General features: G+C 43.6%; 1 protein-coding gene across 1 annotated transcript in view; it reads left to right on the forward strand.

Annotated features, from left to right (window-relative positions):
- Positions 1-24,121, forward strand: part of LOC115094334 (relaxin receptor 1-like) — a 153,428-nt gene that overhangs the window by 99,195 nt on the left and 30,112 nt on the right. The window contains exons 7-11 of the mRNA XM_029607281.1: positions 8,667-8,768; positions 9,811-9,882; positions 11,017-11,088; positions 12,056-12,130; positions 20,959-21,024. Of these exons, the coding sequence (XP_029463141.1) occupies positions 8,667-8,768; positions 9,811-9,882; positions 11,017-11,088; positions 12,056-12,130; positions 20,959-21,024 (387 nt within the window). The remainder of the gene's footprint in view (positions 1-8,666; positions 8,769-9,810; positions 9,883-11,016; positions 11,089-12,055; positions 12,131-20,958; positions 21,025-24,121) is intronic.

Genomic DNA, 24,121 nt, shown 5'->3' on the forward strand with positions numbered 1-24,121 from the left:
GCAGAAACATACAAGAAATAGGGAACATGCCAATTAATCTCTGCTGCATTAATACTTCACATTAACATTGAGGGAATGACACCCCACCCCACCACCCCTTATTACGAGCCCTGCGATGAAATGGAGCCACCCAGGTGGTCCCGATAGTCCATTGTTCTGTCCACCACTCCGCACAAAAAACAAACACAACTCCAGTTCAGATTAAGACCATTCATTTATAATCAAGCTGCGGGACCGATGTAGAAGAGACTGGAGGTACGGATTCCAAATTTACTCAGGAACGTTTTCTTGAACCGTGGAGAATTTCTCATCATCACCACTTCCATTTGCATCATCTTGTGCAGACAATTGCACCATATCCAATATGAAGGGGGAGCAGGCTCTCTCCAATATAGTAAGAAGACCTTCTTTGCTACAAAGCAAGCCTTACGAATTAGTAAACGAGATCCCAAATCTCTCACCTTTAAGGGAGAAATACACCCAAAAAGCACCCAATAGGGAGAAAGCGGTATGGGAATCCCCAATAGAGTACTCAAGGAGCGCACCACCCTGCCCCAGTAATTCTTGATAGGCGGGCACTCCCAAAAGGCATGGGACAACGTGCCACGGGCATTTCGACATCACCCACACTCAGTAGAGGGCGATAGTTTAAAATGAAAGGCGCTTTGGGCTGAGATATAACCCCGGCGAAGAAATTTATATTGCATTTCCCTAAAGGTCATATTCGCAGAGATTTGGAATATTCGCTTAAAACATGCCCATAGCATACCCCCAGTAATCATGAATACCCCATCACTGTTCCAGGGCTCTGCTAGTATGGAGGAGGTGTCGATAGCCATGAGAGGTTTTAACCGCTTATAATAACACAAGAGAGAAGGTACTTTATGTTGCTCAAAAAAAAAATATTATCCAGCGAGTGGAAGGTTGAGGCCTGGCATGATTCCAATGTCAATGACCCCACATAATGCTGAAGTTGTAAATATGAGAACACCCCCTAAGCCAGGAGACCATACAGCTCCTGGAGTTCCAGCCATGGTAGAATTGAGTCCTTCGGCGTAAACACATTACCCAAATAGGAGATTCCCTTGGCCACCCAGTCGTGAAAGGCAATCGCCTGTGACCCTGGGGTAAAATCAGGATTCCCACAGACTGGAAAAAATATGCACAGATGCGACCAGCCTGCAACAGACCGAATGGGCTTGACAAGGACATTTTGTACCAGGAAGGTAGGAAGCTTAGGAGCTGGTGCCTGGAGCACAAACCGTAACTCTAGGGAGCAAGCCAAGGCTTTGTCGCCACCATATTAATAAATGTGGAAGTATCCAGCAACCAATCTAATTATATGGAGATTACTAGCTAGATTGTAACTCGCTAAATCTTGGACCCCCAAACTACCCAGACCCCACCTCTCTCTCAACCAACTCAACGGCATTCTCACCTTCCCACCCCTCCAAAAGAACCTCCACTAAGCTCTATCAAGTAGTGTTAAGTCTAGTCGCCGGATCTGCAGGGGTAAGTTCTGAAAGAGATAAAGCCATATTGGGAGGAGAACCATCTTAAAAAGATTGATCCTACCCCCTAAGAAAAGCGGTAGATCCTTCCAAGTGAGTAATCTATCTTGCATATACTTAATCAACAGCAGGACATTTCGTTTGTAGAGTTTTGCTATAGTGCGCGGAATAGTAACACCAAGATAAGAAAGGGACTCCCTGGCCCACTGGAGAGGAAAGTCTGTGCCCCAAGTCTGTGGAAGGTCCTCCGGGTAGGCCAACACCATGGATTTATCCAGATTAAGGTGCAGTCCCGAAAAAAACCCAAAGGCCCAAATTAATTGGAGAAGAGGGAACAGGGATCCCCGGGGATTAGTGAGAAAAATGAGCACATCATCTGCAAAAGCAGCGTATTTAAAGGTAACTGTCTGAAATCTCATGCCTTTTATCTCTTTAGAGAGTTGTATAGATTTCAACAGGGGTTCAAGCTGGAGAATAAACAATAAGGGAGAAAGGGGGCAACCCTGTCGGGTACCTCTGGTGACTTCAAACGCTTCAGCTGTGGATCCATTAGCTACAATAATCGCCTCTGGGGCCTGGTACAAAAGGCACACCGCGTTATAAAAAAGCCCATCAAATCCCATCTTACGCAGAATGTGAAAGAGGTACTCCCATTCCACCCGATCAAATGCTTTTTCCGCATCAAAACTGATCGTGAGAAATGGAGCACCCATTTGCTGACACATCGTCATAGCTGCTAACACCTTCCTAATATTTGATAGGCCATAGCGTTTTCTCATAAAGCCTACTTGGTCCACCCCAATGAGTGATAGAACTTCCACCAATCTCTCGGCCAAATTTTTTGCAAAAATCCTTTGGTCGAAGTTTAACAATGAGATTGGGCGGTACGACTCTGGCAGCAAGGGGTCCTTTCCGAGTTTAGGGATGAGTGTGACATGGGCTGCATTAGTATGTGCAGGGAAGGCCCCACTAACTAGCAGCTCCGAGTAAACCTCAACCAATGGGCCACCCACCAAGTCAGCCAAACACTTATAAAATTCAGCATTACAACCGTCAGGTCCTGGGGTCTTGAGGCATTGAGTTTTCCGAATAACCAAGAGCACCTCCTCCAACGTGATGGGACTATTCAATACCCGTTTTTGATCATCAGTTAGTCGCGGGAGATTCAATTGCGAACAAAACCATTCACAGGCTGCGCTATCCCAGCCCTCAGAGGAGTATAGATTATTATAAAAGTCCCTAAATTGCTGGAGAATGGCTGATGTAGCCGTTAGGACCTGACCAGAGGGAGAACGCAGTGCTGGAATGTGATGGGACCCGTGAGCAGTGTGCACTAAATTAGCCATTAATTTATCTGCCTTATTACTATGCTGGTAGAGTTTACACTGATAATACAGAAAGCTCTTTTGCGCCCTCTGGTAGAGTAAGGTATTCAGCTCGGCTTGCACAATCAAAAACTGAGTCTGTGAGGCGCTAGTATTAGCTCTATTTAGACTCATCCGCGCCTGTCATAACTGGGCGGTAAGGTTCCGGATTCTGCGATCCATGGCCTTCTTTCTATGTGCCAAATACGAAATAAGGTCTCCCCTCAAGACAGCCTTCACCGCGTACCAGAACAATACCGGGGATGACACATGTTGCGCATTCAGCTCAGCATAATCCACCCATCGGGCCTGTAAATACTCTTGGAATTGAACATCAGTGGCCAGATAAAACAGAAAACGCCAGCCAAAGGCACCCGCAGAGGCATCCAGCGACAGCTCTAACCGGACTGGGGCATGGTCTGAAATAATAATGTCCTCAATAACTGCAGTGTGGACTTTAGACAGTGCCATAGCACTGATCAAAAAATAGTCTAGTCGAGAAAGGGTACCATGTGCTCGAGAGATATGAGAGAAATCACGTTCCCTGGGGTACAAGATGCGCCAGACATCCAATAAGTGCAGGAAGCGCTCCAATAGGGCAGGGCCCCTGCCATAGCCAGAGACCTGCCTATTAGGAGGGGATTTGTCCAATTGAGGATTACAGATGATATTGAAATCTCCCCCAATAATAATACATTCACCTAAATAAGGTAACAGGAGCTGATAAAGCTCACGAAAAAAAAGCAGGGCTAGAATTGTTCGGAGCATAGAGATTGCAAAGGATCACTGTCGAGTGACAGATCGTAGCCTCTAGGATAATGTATCATCCAAGAGGGTCCTTGATTTCTTTGTGAACACTGATAGGCAGACTTTTATTGACCAAGATGGCCACGCCTGCAGATTTGGTTGTAGCAGACGCAAAGTGCACCCTTCCCCCCAATATCTATGCAATTTCACATGTTCGGTGTCATTAAGCTACGTCTCCTGCAAAAAGGCGATAGCGGCTTTCCGTCGCTTAAGCAAAGTCAGGATCTTAGACCTCTTAACTGGGGAATTAATCCCACAGACATTCCAGGTAATTAAACCAGTACTAGTACTGTAGAGATAGCATACAATAAGGGCCATTGTAAAAAAATTGCAATACAGAAACCACAGCAGGGGGCCTCCCAGCAACGACCCCCAGCTGTTGAAAAACTGAGAACTGGACTTCTTGGTATCAGAGTGTAGACAGAACACAGGAAAAAATATAAGAAGAGCATTTGTAAATCGCAGTGAGTCCACCCGCCCCCCCCCCTACCTCCCTCCCTTCCAGCCCCACTAGACCCTTGCCCCTTTCCCCTATCCCATAGCCCTATCTATGAATGGAGAACACTACCATGCTAGCCCCCCACCCCGACCCCACCTGCACCATATCAGTTCCCATTGTAACTGAGAAATACATCAAAGATGAAGGACCTGAAGCTAACTTCACCTCAGGCCTAAAATGAACAAAACAGTGAGAATGCAGTTACTGAACAGCCATAAAATTCTGAAAAACAGAACGAGAAGCTTAGGCAGCATGTGGAAAGAAATTCAGACACTATAAACAATCATAATGCCCGACTAGCACTGCTGCTTAACTAGAGAGCGCTAAAGCCCCGAGCCAGCCTACAGACGATGCTGATACCCTCGTTGTCCGCTGGGATGGAGAGTGCACAGGGTGGAAAAAGAATATAACCGAAGGTGATTTTTTTTATCCCATACCCCCCATGCTGTCCAAATCATTTGTCCAGGCTCGCCAGAGAGTAAAGTACACAGGCATAAGTAAACGCAGGCAGCTACTGTACTACCGAACCAAAACAAACCTAACAGTGATCAGTAGCGTTAAACACAGCCAAAGAGTTGTGAATGAAATAGAGCGAGAGAGGAGCAGCTGATGTGAGGAATGTCAGGCAATATGAACGATCATAAAGCCCCAATCACGCCAATTTTAAACGAAACTCCAGAAACGCCAGTAGCTAACGTCTGGAACTAATGGACAGGCTGCCACATCATTTCTCGGTCGGTTTTAGAAGACTCTGTGCTTCTTCAGCAGAGTTGTACCAAGCGACTCCTTTCTCGGTGGCCACCCGCAAACGAGCTGGATAGAGCAGCGTGGCCCGAATTCCCTGGGCAATCAGCTGCATGCAGATAGGGGCCATAGCTCTCCTCTGCGCCGCCACCGCCGTCGAAATGTCCTGGAAAACCAGCACTTTGGTGTTCTCATAATGCAGCACCTTCCTGGCTCGAATCGCTTGTAAAAATTTCCTGCTTATGTGCAAAATTGAACAGCTTAAGCCACTACAACTTGGGGTCGGGCGGCGTTTTGTTTTCGGGGCCCGAGCCGATGCACACGCTCGATACGGAGCTTGCCATGAGCTCGGGAAAGACTCAGCTCCTTTGTCAGCCACGACTCCAAAAACGCAGGTAACTTTTGATCTTCTAAGCGATTTCGGCAATCCTACCAAGCGAAGATTTGACCGACGAGAGCGGTTTTCCCGGTCTTCAAGCTTAGCTGCATCCTTCTCGACCGAAGCCTGCAAGACCGCGATATCGGCTTGGGCAGCCTGGAGGCCATCTTGAGTCTCAGCCACGCCATTCTCCATTTCAGCGAAAAGATTTTCAAATTTATTTAAACTCTCAGGTATCTCTGCCACCTTCGAGGCAATATTTTTTATATCGGGACCCAGCGCCTTCGGTACTGCGGCTTTAATATCTGCGATTGGCGTGGCGGGGATCGTCTCGGTCGGGGGAGATGCCGCCATTTCTGGGGCAGCCACCGCCTGCTGCCGGTCTTTTCCCTTTTCTTTATCTTTTTTTTGTGGCACGCGATGACATACCGGGACAGACTAAGACGTGTTGATCAAGCTGCCAACATATTATTGATTTGGGCTGATTTACCAGGTATAAACAGTGCAGATGACGTCCGATGGTGAGGGCTAGGTGGCAAGAGAAAGAGGTTCACACCCTCTTCCCTCACCGCATCACATGATCTCTCGATTTTTATTTGTTTTATGAGGAATGGTGGTTCTGTTTTTCCATTGTTAATACACAGAGTCTGGCTTCTTGAGGATTTCCATTTCAGTTTTTGTCTAATTTGTGATCCTTTATTGTGTATTTATTTATTTATTTATTTGTTTGTTTTATTTATTTGTTAGGTTTTATATACCGTCACTCGGAATCCATCGTCATGGTTTACAACAAAAATAAAATACATCATCAATAACCTAAAAATAAACTTAATTCAAATCTAAAACATATTTAAGATTAAAATTCTAAAAGTCCTTATTAACATCATAAAACTAACAAATAAAAAAATTCCTTACATTTACTTAATAAAATTCCATACATTTACCTAATAAAAAACATAAAACAGAGTAAGGCTCCTTATCTTATCTCCTAAAAAAAACAAATTATCATCAGAATACAAAAATCAGTAAAAACAGAGCATAAAAACAGCTTTTAAGACAGCATGAATAGGCCTCAGTAAAAAGCTATGTTTACAAATCTCTCTTAAACTGTTTAAAATCAGACTCCAATCTGATGGCAGTTGGTAACATGTTCCATAGTTTAGGACCTGCCAATGACAAAGCTCTTTGGTGAGGGTCTGTCTCTAATCTGCATATGTGACCATGGGGAAAGATTCTGTAGGAATCTATAGCAATCAGGTTTGTTTGTTCCTCAGTTGGTGGTGTATTGGTGTTCTGGGACCCAGTGTAATATTGACCTGTGCTTTTTCACAGGTAGGGTTCTTGTTGTTTGAGTCCTTGGTGTTATTACTGTTATGTTACGATGGGATTGCAGTATAGATTTTGAGTGTCTTTTTTGCGGGGTTTTCTGTTACTTCACAATGGGTCTGACAGTGGAAGGTGTTTGTGCTGCTGTTACTGTGAGGTGACACCAGAATTTGAAGATATCGTTTTGTATGATGAGCTGTGAGGGAAACATTCAAGCTCCATTATTTGGTGAATTTCTGTGGATGCACAGAGTTACAGAACTGGAGGTGCAGGATTTATATTGACATTCTGTCCCTTCCTGTATACATTCCAGACTTCACTCTCATAGCCATAAAGAATCAGTTGAATGAGGCGATCAAATAATTTTAATAGTAGTTTTACTAGAAGTGTGAAACTGGCCAGCAGAAGACCCTTTGGACTTTCTTATTAATTCTTTTTTTTATAGCCAATTTTAAAGCAGGGGGCCAGGCTATGGAGGTGGGTGTGATGAGGAAATGTAATTTTGACTCCCCCCCCCCCAAATTCTTCTGTCTAGAGATGCCACTGATTTTCTGTGACCTTAAGCATTCGTTCAAGAAAGATGGAGGGGGCGCTGGAGAGGCATAGAAATGCATTGGCCCCCGGGTGCCAGGGACTCTCGGTACGCCACTGCTAAATGCGAATCAGCTTCCATAGCGTCTGTCCACCCTTTCTCAGTATTTAAGCTGCTGTTTGTATAGTCTAACCCCCTATGGTAAAAGGTTCATGCTGGAACTAAAACCTAAGCTTTTGGGGGGAGATTTGCCTTGTGAGAGCTCTTTTGGTGTGCACTGGCTGGCTTGGAAGGAGTCCATAGTTTGCGCACCATAGCCTTAGCCTGTGGCTTGCACCTGCAGGAGTTCTGTCTGCTTTCCTTAGCCGAAACTGTAAAGATCCTCATCTGGATCTGGTAGAGGCACGGTTACCACTCCCAGTGAATAAAACCTGTGGACAAGGACATGCAGTCACACTAGAAGAAAGAATCTTCCAGATTTTTCAAGACAAAAGGTTCTTTATAATGACAACAAAGCAGTGGGACCCAACCAGACCCAACCACATCAACAAACATTTTAAACTACAGTAAACAGTATGATGATCAGGACAGATAGTTCCATTTAGAAATAAAACCCTTCCAAGACCCAAGGGAAGAGAGAGAGGAAAGGAAGGTTGTCTGACTCCACTCAGACCATCCAGGCCTTCCCTTACTGTGATCTGAAGTAACTCGGTATAAAGGAGTGGCCCTAAAACCCCTCCTTAATTTGTGCGGGACAGGGCATCTAGCCTGGTCCACCTTAAAGCCAGAGGGAGAGAGATAGCTCTGTGGGCGGGACCCTGCAGAGCAGGAATAAGAATGTGGCCAAGCTGGGAACAGAGAGGCCCTGCCTCTCCAGGAGAAGGCAGCTCCTGACACATCTCTGTCCCATGCTGAAGGCTGTATGAGTTATGCCGCTGAAGGTAAGAAGATTATATACTGATTGATGTTTTAATAAAGATGGAATATTTAAGAAGAAAAGCTGGAGTCTTGTGTGGCTTATATCTCCATCCTAAAGTTTACTTGGTTATTGGATTACAACTGAAATCCCCTTGTTCAGACTGAAGATTATCCAAACACCTCTGAATTGCTGGGTCTGAAATGAAAGTCATGAAAGGGCCTCTGAGTCAACTGATATTACTCTTAGAGACATTTGGAAGGTTGTCACTCATCCTTCATTGGCTCACACTCATTCTAAACCATGCACCTTTACAACTAACACTGTGGCTAAATTGTCTGATTTGGACTTAAGAATGGGATCTATTAAACCCAAGCTGCATCATTGCCTGAGATGATTTCTACAGTTCAGTCAACTAGAATTTGATATTGCACAAAGTTGGAATTGTTGGTGAATAAGATGAGCTCCAAGAATTTACGACTGTTAAAGTTTTCAAAATCACAATATCTTTCTATTACTGCGTTGTTAAAGAAATGTCTTACTGAGGTTTTGCGATTTTCCCAAGATAAGGATATTACGTTTTCCCAGTTTTCTTAGGAAAAGGAATCCTGATATAGAACAAGAAGCCCTAGATGTCTTTGTTCCTTCACAAAGTTCCGATCCTTCCGCTTTTTTTACAGGACTCTCAAGGTAACATCACTACGAGAGCTCCTCTTATTGTTTATTAGAGTCAGACAAAGATCTAAAAGCAGCATTTTAAGAACAGAGATCAGTGTGATTGTGGCCAAAAATCACAAATTTTGCCCAATGTGGCAAAGGAAAGCCAAATGAGAAGGAAGAGTTTTCCACAACGTCAGCCGCGTGGGGGCTTCCTTTTTCTTAAAGTGTCCCTGCAAATGTATTGTTTTCCACCAGAGGAATATATTTGTTTTCGTGGGTCCCACTCATTGGGAAACCTTTCTGCACGATAAACAGTCTGATTCTTAAGTAGGGAGCACGCCGGGGGGCTACAAGAAGTTAGATTCCTTGCTAGGGTGGGTCTCTTGATTTAATATCCTTTTCTTTCCTTTTTGAAATCTCATTTTCTTTTGTCCCCATATTATGTAGGCTTGATAATGCATTATATATATATAATTTTTTTGTCTTAATTTTACGTCTTGGTTTTTTTGATACATTTGCATCTTTCCTTGGATTTCACTTATAAGTAACATAGTAATGACGGCAGATAAAGACAAATGGTCCAACCGGTCTGCCCAGCAATTTGCTTATGGTAGTAAACTGCCGCTCCATACAGGTTACCCCATGCATTCTGTTAAGGATAGTAACTGACACTCTGTACATTTTACCCCCTTGTGTTCTGTTAAGGGTGGTAACTGCCGCTCCATGCATGTTACCCTCATGTTTCTGTTAAGGGTAGTAACTGCCGCTCCATGCATGTTACCCCCATGTGTTAAAGGTAGTAATTGCTGCTCCATGCAGGTTACCCCCATGTCTTCTGTTAAGGGTAGTTACAACCACTCCATGTAGGTTGGCCCCCATGCTTTCTGTTAAGGATAGAGGGGCAACCTGACTCTCCCATTTCTCACAAAGACATGACTAACCTTGGGGACATTTGTGTGTCTCTGTTCTTCCTGCCAGACTGTCAACAGCAGTGTAGCAGTCTGGAGAATACAGTGGAACACAATTGATGACAAGAACTCTCCTGATCTTATTTATTCTTTTAACCTCCTAGATTTCTGAATCACAATCACATCACCTTTCTGAAGCCTGGCATGTTCAAGGTTCTCCAGAAGCTGGAATGGCTGTAAGTGTCTTCTCTTGCATTAATCTCAATACAATATCACAAAATGGCATGAGGTATATGCTGCAATACGGCCTTATTTATTTATTTTAGATTTTTTTTACTCCGCTTTTCTGTGGTTCAAAGTGGATTACATTCAGGCACTGTAGGTGTTTCCTTATCCCCAGAGAGTTTACAATCTAAGTTTGTACCAGAGGCAACGGAGGGTAAAGTAACTTGCCCAAGGTCAGAAAGAGTGAGATGGGATTTGAACCCTAGTTTCTCTGGTTCATAGCCTACTGCTCTAACCACTAGGCTTTTTACATCTTCAGTGACATAATGACCTGGAAAAGATTCACCTCTGGAGTCTTCCACTCTTCTAATTCATAATCCCTCCACGACGTACCAGATGTTACAGCATCATTTCAGCACTGAAAGATAAATAGCCAAGGATCTGCAGAAGCTGCACCATAAGACCTATGAGGGAAGACTCGAGAATCAAAATTTGTATACCCTGGTAGAAAGGAGATAGAGAGGGCAATAAGATATTTATTTATTTAGAAACTTTTATATACCGGTATTAGTGGGGACATCATACCGGTTCACATCTTAACTGAAGGCCTGGAAAATACATTTCAACAGGGAAGGAGAACTGGGCGAAGGGGTTAACCAGAGACAGTATGGAAAGATAGATTAAAAACAAGAAAAGATATCTCAAAGGTATAAGTAAAGCACAAGAAGCAAACATGTTTTGGTGAAAAGAAGGTCCTAGAACAGGAAATCATGGTATGAAGGCGAACAGGGACAGAACACAAGGCACTGTCTCTACACAGAGAGGGTAGGGTGGTGGGCGGTGGATATTTAGAATGGCCTCCCAGGGGATGTGATGGAGACTAAAACAGTATTAGAATTCCAGAAAGCCGGATTTAGAAATGTGAGGGTAAGACCTGAAATGAAGTGTGGGGGAGGTGGGGAATCCATGGTAATTGCAACAGGAAGGAAACTGAGGCAGGCTAAGATGCTCTGCAGTCCCTGTCTAAGATCATATTCTATATTCCGAGTGCTAGATTTGAGCAGATGCTTTGCTTGTCTCAGAAACCTGATGTGCCGACATCCATGCTAGTCTTTTTTCAATTTGTCTCTTGTTTTTCATCCCAGTATTTTAGACAACAATAAAATTACCAGGATAATGGCAGGATCTTTCACGGGCTTGCAGTCTTTGTATCTGCTGTAAGTATTAGGATGCGTATTCTCTGCAAATATTTGTGAGCATCTTTAATAATCCAGGGGGGCGGGGAAACGGATGGTTTCATGTTGTACCGATTGCTCTCTTTTTGCTGTTTTGTTGCCTGGGGTCTTGCTACCCCCTGTGGATCCTGGGCTGTGCTATTCCTTGCCTTTAATGTAGCAGAATCCTCCTGATCCCTGGCAATGCTGAGAAATGTCTGCTGCCACCTAGAATCTCCATACACTCTCTCAGCTCTGGGGTTTTGTTTTTACTATTTCTTTGGGGTATTTTTGGGAGAACCGGGCAGTTTTTTTTTCTTCTGCTCCTTAGTTTTCCTCCATTTTTACCTTCAGCCCTCTCTCATCTAGCCCAGCAGTTGCAGCATGGTCAGGAATATGGTGCATGTGCAACCTGTGTCCAGCCACTAGGTGTTGCTATTGTACAATGGCTGAGACTCCCTCCAACCCTGGCCAAGCCAGGGAACAGAAGCCAGACTGAGAATCAAATCCGGATCTTTTCTGATTTTTTTTTTTTATTGTTGAATATCTCCTGTAACTCACGTTTAATTTTCCTCCGTAACTTATCCATCAACATAGCTCTCTGCCTCTACATGGCCACCCCACCCTTATTCTTTGCTTTGGAAACAAAATGCAGAGGGGGCTACAACTGCATCCACTAGAGATCATTTATTTTAAAAATCTGATTAAAATTTAGTAAGCATGTGTGTTATACCACGCTAGCTGACTGGAAGGACCATGATGTGTTAGACAGGCACACACAGGGCCGGAGGACCAACTAGGCGAGCTAGGCCTGTGCCTAGGGCGCTGAGACTTAGGGGGCGCTGCCACTGCTCGCAGCTACTTCAAGTGGCAGAATTTTGAAAGGGCATCTCTTCAAAGCGTTAGTCCTATACATACTGCGTGCACATGTTCTATGTACATCCTTCACTTTCTCTCCATCTCTCACCAGTTCCATGCAGAACAACTCCATCAGTGACCTTCCCAGGAGCTCCATCTGTGTGGAAATGCCTCAGCTGATCTGGCTGTAAGTCACCGGGCTGCTTCAAGCCTTTAATTCTCAGGACACCTTTCTCATTCCCATTTACTGAGGCTCAATGCTTCCGGGCCTCTGTGACTGCCCTAGAACTCAGAGTTAGTCCCGTTTGTTCTTTTTTTCAATCATTTGCTGTACAGATGCGACCGGCTTAGGGCGTCGCTCAGGAGCTGGAGATAGAGAGTGTAGCTCTTCCTGAGCCTTGCATAGCTACAGCCTCCCAAGCCTCTCCATTATCCTGTCAGGACTGCCCAGTGCAAGGTGATCTCCCACCTCCATTCTCCATCCAGGCAGATCTCACAGGGCTCATCTCGGTGCCAGAGTTAGCAGCACCTTTCCCCTAACACTAGGAAGCAGCACACTCATCCTGCTCGCCTCAAACCCAGGACCTCGCTTAACAGAGTTATGAGCTGTGGTTTTTCTCTGGGCTTGCTAAGCCGGTTCTGGTTTTATTCCTGCACGCGTGCACTCATAGGACCCGATTCAGAAAGGCATTTCCTCTGTGCCTGTGGAAAATCTTTATTTACATTTTTCTTCTCTGTCAGAATCAGAATGACAGCAAAGCTAGGACTGGATCTGTGCATCCTGTAGCTCAATCAATTGACTTGCAGTAATCAGAAATGTTTTTGCATGCTTCTAGTGTCTCATTATTACTTTGAAAAACAAGGGAACACTTCAGGATTCAGACATGCCGAGATTTTTCACTTCCCAAAAGATAAGATTGTTCCTGCCTTTGGCCTGAGGATGGGAGGGGCAGGGAAGCTCTGGCACAGTTCTGTGGGATTTTTCCTGTTACAGATTGCTTATAGGCCCGTTCCGAAAATGTTAGAATTTCCTAACAAATCACGTTCAGTGTGATCTGAAAAGATCTCTGTGGCACGCCTTGCAAACACCATGCATTAAATGAAGGGCCAGAAAGAGCTGGCTGGCGTCAGTTAGTAAATGTTCTAAAGATCTGAATAGCTGTCGTTAAACGCGCCGGAATGTTTAATGAATGATGCAGTGTGTTTTATTTGCTATAAATATCTATAACGCTTATTATAATGTATGTTGTAACTGAATTAATAAAGTTGTAAAAATGCCAGGCCATATTTATGAAGCGTGCAGTAAGGAAAATAACATTTTAGAAATAATTTATTAAGCTGTTATAATAAGTTATTAGAAGATAGTTTATAAAGCATTTACAGTGGCTATAGAAAGTCTACATAGCTTTCCAACATGCTCGTCTTTTGTTGCCTTATAGTCTGGAAGAAAAATGTGTTAAACCGCTGTTTGTTCCGTGTATCCACACATCCTACCCCACAGCTACCAAGTAAAAAATATATTCCAGATTCTTTACAAAATGAAGTAGAAATAAAAACATGGAATAGCTTGGTTGGATAAGTGTCCACCCCCTTGTACTTCTGTAGCAATCCTAAATACTTAGGGGTAGATTTTATAAATTTGCGCACACGCGTACTTTTGTTCGCGCACCAGGCGCGAACAAGAGTACACGGGATTTCAATAGATACGCGCGTAGCCATTAAAATCCGGGGTCGGCACGTGCAAGGCTGCCCAAAATCGGGAGCCTGCGTGCACCGAGCGCGCAGCCTGCCTCCGTTCCCTCCGAGGCTGCTCCGAAATCGGAGCGGCCTTGGAGGGAACTTTCCTTCGGCCTCCCCCCAGCCCTATCTAAACCCCCCCTTACCTTTGTTGTACAAGTTACGCCTGCTCGAAGCAGGCGTAACCTGCGCGTGTTGTGCCGGCTGCCGGCGCGTCAGGGTCCAGTCCGGGGGCTGGTCCGGAACGCCCCCGATTACGTACCGACCGCAACTCGCCCCCGACACGCCCCCCAGGAAAGCCCCGAGACTTACGCACGTCCCGGGGCTTGCGTGCGCCGCTGAGCCTACTCAACATAGGCTCGGAGCGCGCAGGGGGGAGTTTGGGCCAGGTTTTCAGGGGGTACGCGCGTACCCCTTTGAAAATCTGGCCCTTGATGTATTTTCCTGGGCCCTTGAAGAATGGTCTTGGGAGAGAGAGAAGCAGAGCTGAATTAGCTTTAACAGAGAGATTTTTAAAATTAATTGCTTGCTGACCTGTACAGCCTTCTACAGGAAAGAAAAGGAAACTGAAAGCGCACTTGGACAGGAAAGCAGTTGAGCTGAGCAGTGCTGGTGCTTATTGCTTCTGCAGTTGAAAAGGAACAATTTGGAGTCAGATTACAGAGAGATTTGGAAAGGACCAGAAGCTTTCCTGTGCAGCGGCTGCTAGTGAGAAAGAAAAGGGTTTTTTTTGGTCAGAGAGCAAAAGAAATTGTTTGGTAAAGGAATGTCCTTAACCTTAGTAGACGTGAGCTGCATTTTACCCCTGTGGTACGGCTCTACTAGGCAAAAAGAACCATTGAAGAGAGGGTAAGTACAAGCAGAAATCTGTTTAAAGGAAGGAAATCTAGTTTAAAGTTAGTTTACCTGCAGAGACGCAGGGAAATAGTCATCTTCTGTACTTAAAAGTTGGAATAGAATCTGTTTAATTGTGAATTTGGACCTCAAATCCAAGAATTTGTTCAGTCAGAGGCCGCATTAAACCCAGAAGCTGTAACCACTGACTGAAGCAGAACTACCCTGATAGGGTGACCTGCTTTGGTAAAAAGCCAGTTTCTCTTTGACATCTGCACATGGTTTGATTGGAACTAACCCCCTCATTTATCAAAATGCTATAAGGTGTTTTCACATGCGAAAAGTGCCATTAATGCATGCAATAGCACCATATTGTATTGTGTGTTGCAAATCTGAAAAAGAGGAGGAGTTAGGGGTGGGTTTAATTATTTTGCAAAGCCCTATTGCATGACTTTAACTACAATGTTTTCAGTAGTGTTAAGCTGTGCAATAGCTAGCATTGTGGCTGTATGAGAGAGAGAGAGAGAGAGACTAGCCATGATGCCTGCACACTAGATAGGTATTTATATCCCTATGGGAGGCCCACCTAGTAACTCGAGGTGAGGTTTAGGTATTAGTGTAGAGGTTAGAGGCCAGTGTGACATTCAAAGTGAGATGTACAAACAGAACAGTGCTCTCTAGTGAAGATTTGATGACCCTCTGTGTGAGGACACTCACCCAAAGCTGAGATTTGTGCAATGTTCTCTCAACCTAGCTTGATGTTATCAGGTAGAGAGTCCATCAAGCTAGGTTGAGAGAACATTGCACAAATCTCAGCTTTGGGTGAGTGTCCTCACACCGAGGGTCATCAAATCTTCACTAGAGAGCACTGTTCTGTTTGTATATCTCACTTTGAATGTCACACTGGCCTCCTAACCTCTACACTAATACCTAAACCTCACCTCAAGTTACTAGGTGGGCCTCCCATAGGTATTTATATCCCTATCTAGTGTGAGGGCATTATGGCTTTTTTTTCTCTCTCTCTCTCTCCCTTCCCCCCCAGTGGTTGTATGTAGGAAATACCACATTCTGGCACTTATCTCAAAGTGCAAAAAACACACCCCTTTTTCTATCGCAGGCGATATTTAGTGCATTTTGATAAATCCAGGCCTAAATCTCCTAGTCCAGGGATTGGCAACCCGATGGCATGCGAGACTATTTTCTATGGCATGGCTGAACAGAAGCTTAGCGAAGACATCACTCACTGCTGCTGCTTTGATGTAAATATGAAGCCCTGAGCTGGCAATACACTCCTTCCCCTGTGCTGGCAGAAGGAGTCACGTTTCACCAAACATCATCTACTGCTGTTGCTGCTGCAGGGCATTAAGAACTGCGAGACTGGCCCTGCAGTTCCTACTGCTGCCCACACAATGATTCAGCTGGCCATTTAACTCTGTGGCAGATGAAGATCGAGGAAGCACCTGGAGGCCACCAGCAGATCTCACCCCATTGGTGGCTGAAGATTAAGACAGGCCCAGCAGGCTGCTATGGAGCCCATCCTGCAGCGGTGGAATTGAGAGAGAGGACAGAGTAGCCCACACCCTGAGAGAGTATATCTTAGCTGGTGTGGATATGGGTGTGGGTGAGAGCCTGTGTGTGGGAGCTAGCCTGTGTGGGGATGAGTAAATGAGAGCCTGTGTGTATGATTGCATGTGGGAGAGGGAGAGCGCATGTGTGTGCATGTGGCAGAGAGAGTGTGTGTGTGTGTGCTTGCATGTGGAAGTTTGTGTGTGGGTGTGTGATTGCATGCTGGAGTGAGAGAGAGTGTGTGTGATTGGAAGAGAGAGAGAGAGAGTGTGTGTGTGTGTGTGAGATTGCATGTGGAAAAGAGAGCATGTGTGTGATTGTATATGGGGGGGAGAAAAAGGATGTGACTTTGAGAGTGTGTGTGATTGTGTGTGGGAGAGTTTGTTGGGTTGGAGAGTTTGTATATGTGTGTGAGAGAGAGAGGAGAATATTTGTGTGCACTCTGTGCCACCCTAACTAATTTATGTCAATCTCAGGGTGACTGGAAATCAAAAGTTTCCAAATGTGGAAAGTAGTTTTGTTTTGTTTTGTTTTTAAATCCTTATATGTTTTAATTTTTCATGTTATTTGATATGTTTGCTGTTTTGAAATATTTGGTGTTTGGAAAATTTTTAAAAATGTATGTATGTTTTAAATTATTGGATTTTATTCTATTTGTCAGCTGTTTTGAAATATTTATTCTTTTTATTGGTATAGTTTTACTATTATGATTGATGTTTTATATTTTTTTTAATTTTGTTGTTTGATGTTTTTTTTGTTTTGTTTTGATTTTTATTTATTTATCATTTTTCAAAACAACTTAGCAAACAAGCTTGCCAATGATGGGTTAAGGAAATACAATTAAGCACATTAAATTTTCTTTACATCATAAATTCTAATGTAATATTACAGGAAATTAGCCAAAATTATTTCAAAGAAAATATATAACCCTGTATAAGGAAATGGGAGATCCAAGATAGATACAGGAGCTCAAATAGGAAAATAATTAGAAAAAAGAAATCAAGAAGGTTACAACACTGTATTATTAAATCATGACTGGTTTAAGTAGCGCTTTGTTTTACACAAGAATGGGAGGCAAGAAATATACGTAATTCAGGTGGGTTGAAGAACACATATCTTTCATTTTTAAATTTTACCACACATTTACTCGGATAATGGACTATAATCTGAGAACCAAGATCTTTTGCTTCCTGGCACATCCCAAGAAATTTTTTCCTCCATAGTTGTGTGGTCTTAGTTATGTCCAGGTATATCCAAATTTTCTTACCGAAATAAAGTTTATCTCCATTTCGGAGGTATAACCTCATTATAATATCTCTATCAGAAGGAAATATGAAACTGACACATAAAGTGCCACGGAAATCAATTTGTTCTTCAGACGAATGCTCCAAGAAATGTGTAAGATTACCCAATTCAGATGCCTGTGGTGCTCTGTTCTGTATATCATTTCCAATTTTCTTCCCAGCGTTTACAAAGAAAATCTTCGTAATTGCTGGTAATGCCTCCTGGGGTATCTTTAGGTTTTCCAACATATATCTTCTAAATTGCTCTTTTGCTGAGACCAACTTAAAATGTGGAAAATGTAATACTCTAAGATTCTTATATCTCAGTTCATTCTCTATATTTTCTATTTTTCTTTGATTTACCATTTCTCCTTGAACAAGTGCAAGGTGTTGCATATAGGGAAAAATAACCTTTGCTGTAGTTACACGATGTTAGGTTCCATATTAGGAGCTACCACCCAGGAAAAGGATCTAGGCATCATAGTGGATAATACTTTAAAATCGTCGACTCAGTTTGCTGCAGCAGTCAAAAAAGCACACAGATAATAGGAAGGGAATGGTTAATAAAACGGAAAATGTCATAATGCCTCTATATCGCTCCATGGTGAGACCACACCTTGAATACTGTGTACAATTCTGGTTGCCGCATCTCAAAAAAGATATAGTTGCAATGAAGAAGGTACAGAGAAGGGCAACCAAAATGATAAAGGGGATGGAACAGCTCCCCTATGAGGAAAGGCTGAAGTGGTTAGGGCTGTTCAGCTTGGAGAAGAGACGGCTGAGGGGGGATATGATAGAGGTCTTTAAGATCATGAGAGGTCTTGAATGAGTAGATGTGAATCGGTTATTTACACTTTCGAATAATAGCAGGACTAGGGGGCATTCCATGAAGTTAGCAAGTAGCACATTTAAGACTAATCGGAGAAAATTATTTTTCACTCAACGCACAATTAAGCTCTGGATTTTGTTGTCAGAGGATCTGGTTAGTGCAGTTAGTTCAAAAAAGGTTTGGATAAGTTCTTAGAGGAGAAGTCCATTAACGGCTATTAATCAAGTTTACTTAGGGAATAGCACTGCTATTAATTGAATCAGTAGCATAGGATCTTCTTAGTGTTGGGTAATTGCCAGGTTCTTATGGCCTGGTTTGGCCTCTGTTGGAAACAGGATGCTGGGCTTGATGGACCCTTGGTCTGACCCAGCATGGCAATTTCTTATGTTCCTATGTTCTTAAGGCCAGATTGAACAGACTGCGATTGAGAAACCTGGTTTTCCAGGCTATTCAGCTTATCAGTATGCAATACTAATAAAGGATCAATTTGCTGAATGTGATGTTGCATCTCAGTCATAATTGTAGACAGAGTAACTATAGAGGATTGTAAGGACAATAGTGCTGCCCAAACATTTTCCAAAGTAATTTTCTGTGATTCGGCCACACTTGAATTTAGAGTAGCGCTTAACCCACCATCTTGATGGTGTTCCTGCCTCATTACTGAGGCCGTGGTCAGATCAACTTGCCCCTCAGGTGTTGAAGTCAGCGGGGTAGTGTCCAAGTTCTTCTCTACACTCGCTCCCAACCGCAGCTGCAACGGGTGTACTAAGGACACAATTTCCTCGATGAGTTGCAAACTCGCACTAATTTCCCCCCTCTTCTCTTTGAAAGGGCCAGGCTCCTCCGACGCCAACCGTCAGCTAGTTAGACCCGAATCCAGGGGCTGTGCGAGATGAGGTGGCAAGGGCGTCATGGGAGCCCCTGGTATGAAAGAGGTGTAGGTCCAACGGAGTCAGTATCTTCTCCTCCCCAACAGCCGTAATGGACACTTCTCTGCGGTTAATTATGTTTGCCGGAGAAGAGAAGCCCTCAATTGATGTTTGAGATAGGGCAGGAATCGGAGCATCAAGGTTTCCACTCGAATTCTCCCTTTTCTCTTTGTATGAGGCATAGTTGTGCAAGTAATTCAAAACGTTAACAGAGCGACTCTCCACCCGACCTCCTCTCAGATCGCCATCTTGGGTCTCCTGTTTGATGTTTTATGAGGCATAATAATGTTTATTTTTTTACTATTGCACTGCATGCAGAATTTGTCCTGTTGCTGTTTCCAGTTCAGTTTTGGTCTGTATATTTGTATTTATATCTTTTTTTATTCAGTATTTGGTGAGATTCTGCTTGTGTGACTGAGGTAAGGTATCCTGCTAGCTTCTGGCTTTTCTGTGGGAACATTAGAAACCTAGCCTGTTTTCCTAATAAGGGGTGCATTAAAGAGGAGGGTGTGAGAGACATTTTTCTCTTCTTGTTTTTAATAGTTTTTTGTTTTTGCATGAGGAAAAACATATCCGTTTCAATCATTTGTACATAATTCTTGAACATTTTAACTGAAAATGAATGTCAATTAAAATATTCGAGTTGTGTGAAAGAAATTTGGCGGATTAAGATACTGACAGGCTTGTGGCACTTGAGGACCAGTGTAACCTACCCCTGATTTAAATCTTGGCAAATCTATTTCAAAAAGGTTGCCCACCCCTGTCCTAGTGAATAATTGGGCAGAGAACATTTAAATTTAATGGAGATTTCTCTACTAAATAACATTCTTCTTTACTAGAGCTGTCTGCCAGTAAGGCTGACAGTCACATGATCAGAGAAAGAGAATAAATTAGATAAGGACACGTGTTTTTTGGTTTATTAGCTAGTTCACAACCAGTTAGGTGGTTAAAGAAGTGACCCACATATAGGACACAAAGTAAAGACCCAACCATGAGCACCAAGCTGTGGGACAATGTTCTGGATTTCAGGGGGATGGAGACTTATCCAATTGTTGAGTTTCAGTTTTGTTTTTTTGGAAGCGTATATGTTTTGTCCACCAGTAAAAACCTTTTTGGTCCTGAAAGGTATGGCATGTAGTGTGCTGATGAGTGGAATAAACCTCATTTAAATGCATGCAAGTTTCATGCACTGACACACAAAATGTTAAAGGGGGTGTAGATGTTTGATAGCCACTATACTATGGAAACCTAAGCCAAAATGTTCCTGGGGGACTTTTGTTTTCATGTGACATCTTGGTCTCAGGATAGCGGATTCTCTGCGGGCTACAACACTTCTTGGAGCAATAGAAGAATTATCCAGAGATGAGGTAGTACCTGGGCTTTTGAGACCACTTGAGTCCCTTGCTCAGATGTGACTGCAAGGCTGAAGGAAGGAAGCATTTATGTACAGATGGGAATTCCTACAGTAGAGGTTGAAATCAATTTCAGGATATGAAATCACCATCCCTTGAGCTGCTGGACACAGTTAACAAGTGAGGCTCTCTCTGTTCCTATACAGACAATGCTCATGGGTTAAACCTCACCTTAGTCCATTCTGTATTTCCAGGTGTGTGCCTCACCTGCGTCTGCTCTGGGACCAGTGGAGGGATTATTGGGAAGCTGAAGTCCTGGTGTAACTGGGTCATGGGACAAAGGGACCCAAGCTGTGACAACCATTATTTTATGATCTTGTACCCTGCCTGGAGCACATGTATGCATGGGCAGGCAAGGAAGGTAATTAAATGAAAAAGAGCCCAGATTACGCTGAAACTGATCACATTCCTTCTTCTTGCTGCAGGGACCTGGAGGGGAACCGGATGAAGACAATCAAGAGCTCCGTGTTCCAGCAGTGCATCACAGTGCTGTGAGTACCCTCATCTGTGCCTGTCTGCACATCTCCTGCACAGCCACTGCAGAATTAAGAACATAAGAAATGCCATACTGGGTCAGAGTCAGACCAAAGATCCATCAAGCCCTATATCCTGTCTCTGTCAGTGGCCAAGCCAGGTCACAAGTACCCAGTAGAATCTCAAAGAATAGATCCAATCCTTCTTGCTTATAACTGGAGATAAGCAGTGACTTTTCCAAGTCTACCTGGCTAATAGTGAACATATCACTTACTCTTAACCACCAAAAACAGAAATTCTACATATCTCTAACAAAACCACCAAAAAGACCATCCAAGACTCTGTGCCCACACAACCAAACATCAAATTCACCAATGAAGTAAAAGACCTTGGAATCACTCTGGACTCTGAACTCAACATGAAAAAGCATATCAACTTAATAATCAAAGAGGGCTACTATAAACTTCAAGTCCTCAAAAAGCTCAAAACCCCTATTATTCAACCACGATTACCGCACGGTACTACAGTCCCTCAGACTCTCCAAACTGGACAACTGTAACTCCCTCCTCCTCGGACTACCTGTGTCCTCCACCAAACCCCTCCAGCTTCTGCAAAACGCAGCAGCCAGATCCCTCACAAACAGCAATCGTTCATCACACATCACCCCCATACTAAAAGAACTCCATTGGCTCCCCGTAATGTACAGGTCACAATACAAAATCCTCACCCTCCTGCACAAAACCATCAAAAAATGAAAAAATCAAATGGGCTACAGGACATCCCGCTCCCCACTGAATACCAGAGAAACCTGCAATCCCAAAACACAGGCCTACTCACCATCCCTCACCCAAAATTAGCTCATCTCACCTCTACCAGAGAACGCACCATCTCGGTAGTAGGCCCCCGCCCTCTGGAACAAGCTGCCCACCCAACTAAGACTAGAACCCTCCACCTAATCATTCACCTGCAGTTTCTATGACTTTGAAACTGGATGGGACCACAGGGGTAGTCTATGGAGGTGCAACATCTCACTCATAGGTGTTGAGAAATATAACGTGATGGTAGAAAGAACCATATTGAAATATATTATTCACTGTCTGAGGGAGGACTATAATCCTATATTCTGGTGGGAAGTGCTTAAATCAGTGCTGCGAGGGTGGATAATTTCATGGGCTAGCCTTGATAAGAAGAATAGGATAGAACAGCAAGGCAGGATCCTGGAAAGTATTAAACTTGAGAAGGACCACAAAACTTTTGGATCTAATAGAACATTAAGAACACTGAATAAGGCTAGGGAAGAGTTAAAACCATTACTAGTTTCTGTAGTAGATACCTTAAGCAGAAGTTTTATGAACACAGTGATAAATAAGTCTGATGCCCTCTTGGCAAGATTGGTCAAGGAAAAAAACAGGCTCACTTGCACATAGGAGGGGTTAGAGCTCCCAGTGGGCGAGTTAGAACTGATATGCAAGGAATTATATTTTTTGAGGAACTGTATTCTCAGGAAGAAAGATAGGTTCCAGAAGTTCATGGAGCAGATATCAGCGCCAAAAATCAATGAAGTGCAGGAGAATTAGCAGGCCTATACTGGCAGCAGAGATAGTTTGGATATTAAGTCATTAGCCAGTGAGAAGTGCCTGGGGCCAGTGGGAGCCTATGCACATTCTGGTCCCTATTCTACTAGAAGGGGTATTTCAAAACTGGGCACCAGAGTGCAACTTTTTAATCATTGTTTGCTAAATGCAATCAATACATCAATTTGTAATAAAAACAAAGACAAGTATAGCTGCGAGTCATACAGATCCATTTCACTCCTTAACACAGTGCTAAAATGTATGCAAAGACCTTGGAAAAAGTACTGCCTTCTGAAATAAACAGTGATTTAGCAGGATTCATTACAGGTAGGTCATCGGTAAATAACACATTGAGGTTGTTTATCCTGATTTCAGTAGCCAGTAAGAAAAGGATCCCAGGCCTGGGATGTGAATAAGGCATTTGACAGTACTAACTGATCCTATTTACTTCATACTTTAAAGCATTTTGGATTAAATCAAAATTGTATTGGGTATTTTCAGTACATCTATTTGTGTCTAGCTGCTAGGCTATCAGTGAAAGGACAGCTTTCCAAGTTTTTTCAGATGAAAGGAAGAACACATCAGGAATGCCCTCCATCCCCCATTCCACATAGCAGTGGAGCCCCTGGCCTTCAAATAAAGATGACTCAGCATAATATTTCACCTTATTCAGATGATGTTCTCATCTGTTTAACAAATTGTATAAAATCAGACTCCGGGCTCCTGGAGATTTCTGGTTGTGCTATCAATCATGACAAATTGGAAATATTTCTGTTATGGTTTGGATGAAGTTGTGAACTCCAGGCTGAGATGAGAAATGTCTCCACCTACAGGGAGGAGCCCTGTGGGCCTCACCATCGGTGGGCGTGGTCTCAGCGACATAGTACACAGCTGTGAGAGACACTTTATTAGGGAGAAAAGATAATGCATAACCCGAGGAGCGGGAAATGCAACAAACACAGTTCTTGAGTAAATAAAGTAGTCAAGATGGTATTGTAGATAAGAAGATCCTGTAGTGGCCCACAGCGCAGGGTACACCAGGAGATTCCTGCAAGCTGATGGAAATACCTCTGAGTGTAGATCCGGTAGTGGCCCGCAGTGTGGGGTATGCCGCGGAAGCTGTACTGTAGATGCCAGAGAGGCAGAGGTTAGTGATACAGGAACCAGGCCGAAGATCTTGCATAGATGAAGCAATACCCTGAGGCGCAGGATGAGTAGAGTAGAGAGGCTGAAGAATGGAGTACACCATGGGGTCTTCAGCAATGTTGAAAGAAGTTGAAGAATGTACTCACACAAGGAAGTTCCAGCATAGATACCCAAGGAGCAGGGCAGGCAGTCCAAGGCAGAAGGACCCTCCAAGGAGCGGATAGCCAAGACGCTGAAGAGCCCCCGTGGAGCGGGTACTCAGAGCATCTGAATGCCACGAGGAGATTCTGGAACAGAAGATTCAAGTTAGAGCGGATTTAACAACAAGAGAACTCCTTGCTAACTCGTCTTAGCAATGGGCCAGTCAGTTTAAGTACACTAGCGGGCTGACGAC

Source organism: Rhinatrema bivittatum, chromosome 6 (assembly GCF_901001135.1).
Source record: "Rhinatrema bivittatum chromosome 6, aRhiBiv1.1, whole genome shotgun sequence".
NCBI classification, from domain to species: domain Eukaryota; kingdom Metazoa; phylum Chordata; class Amphibia; order Gymnophiona; family Rhinatrematidae; genus Rhinatrema; species Rhinatrema bivittatum.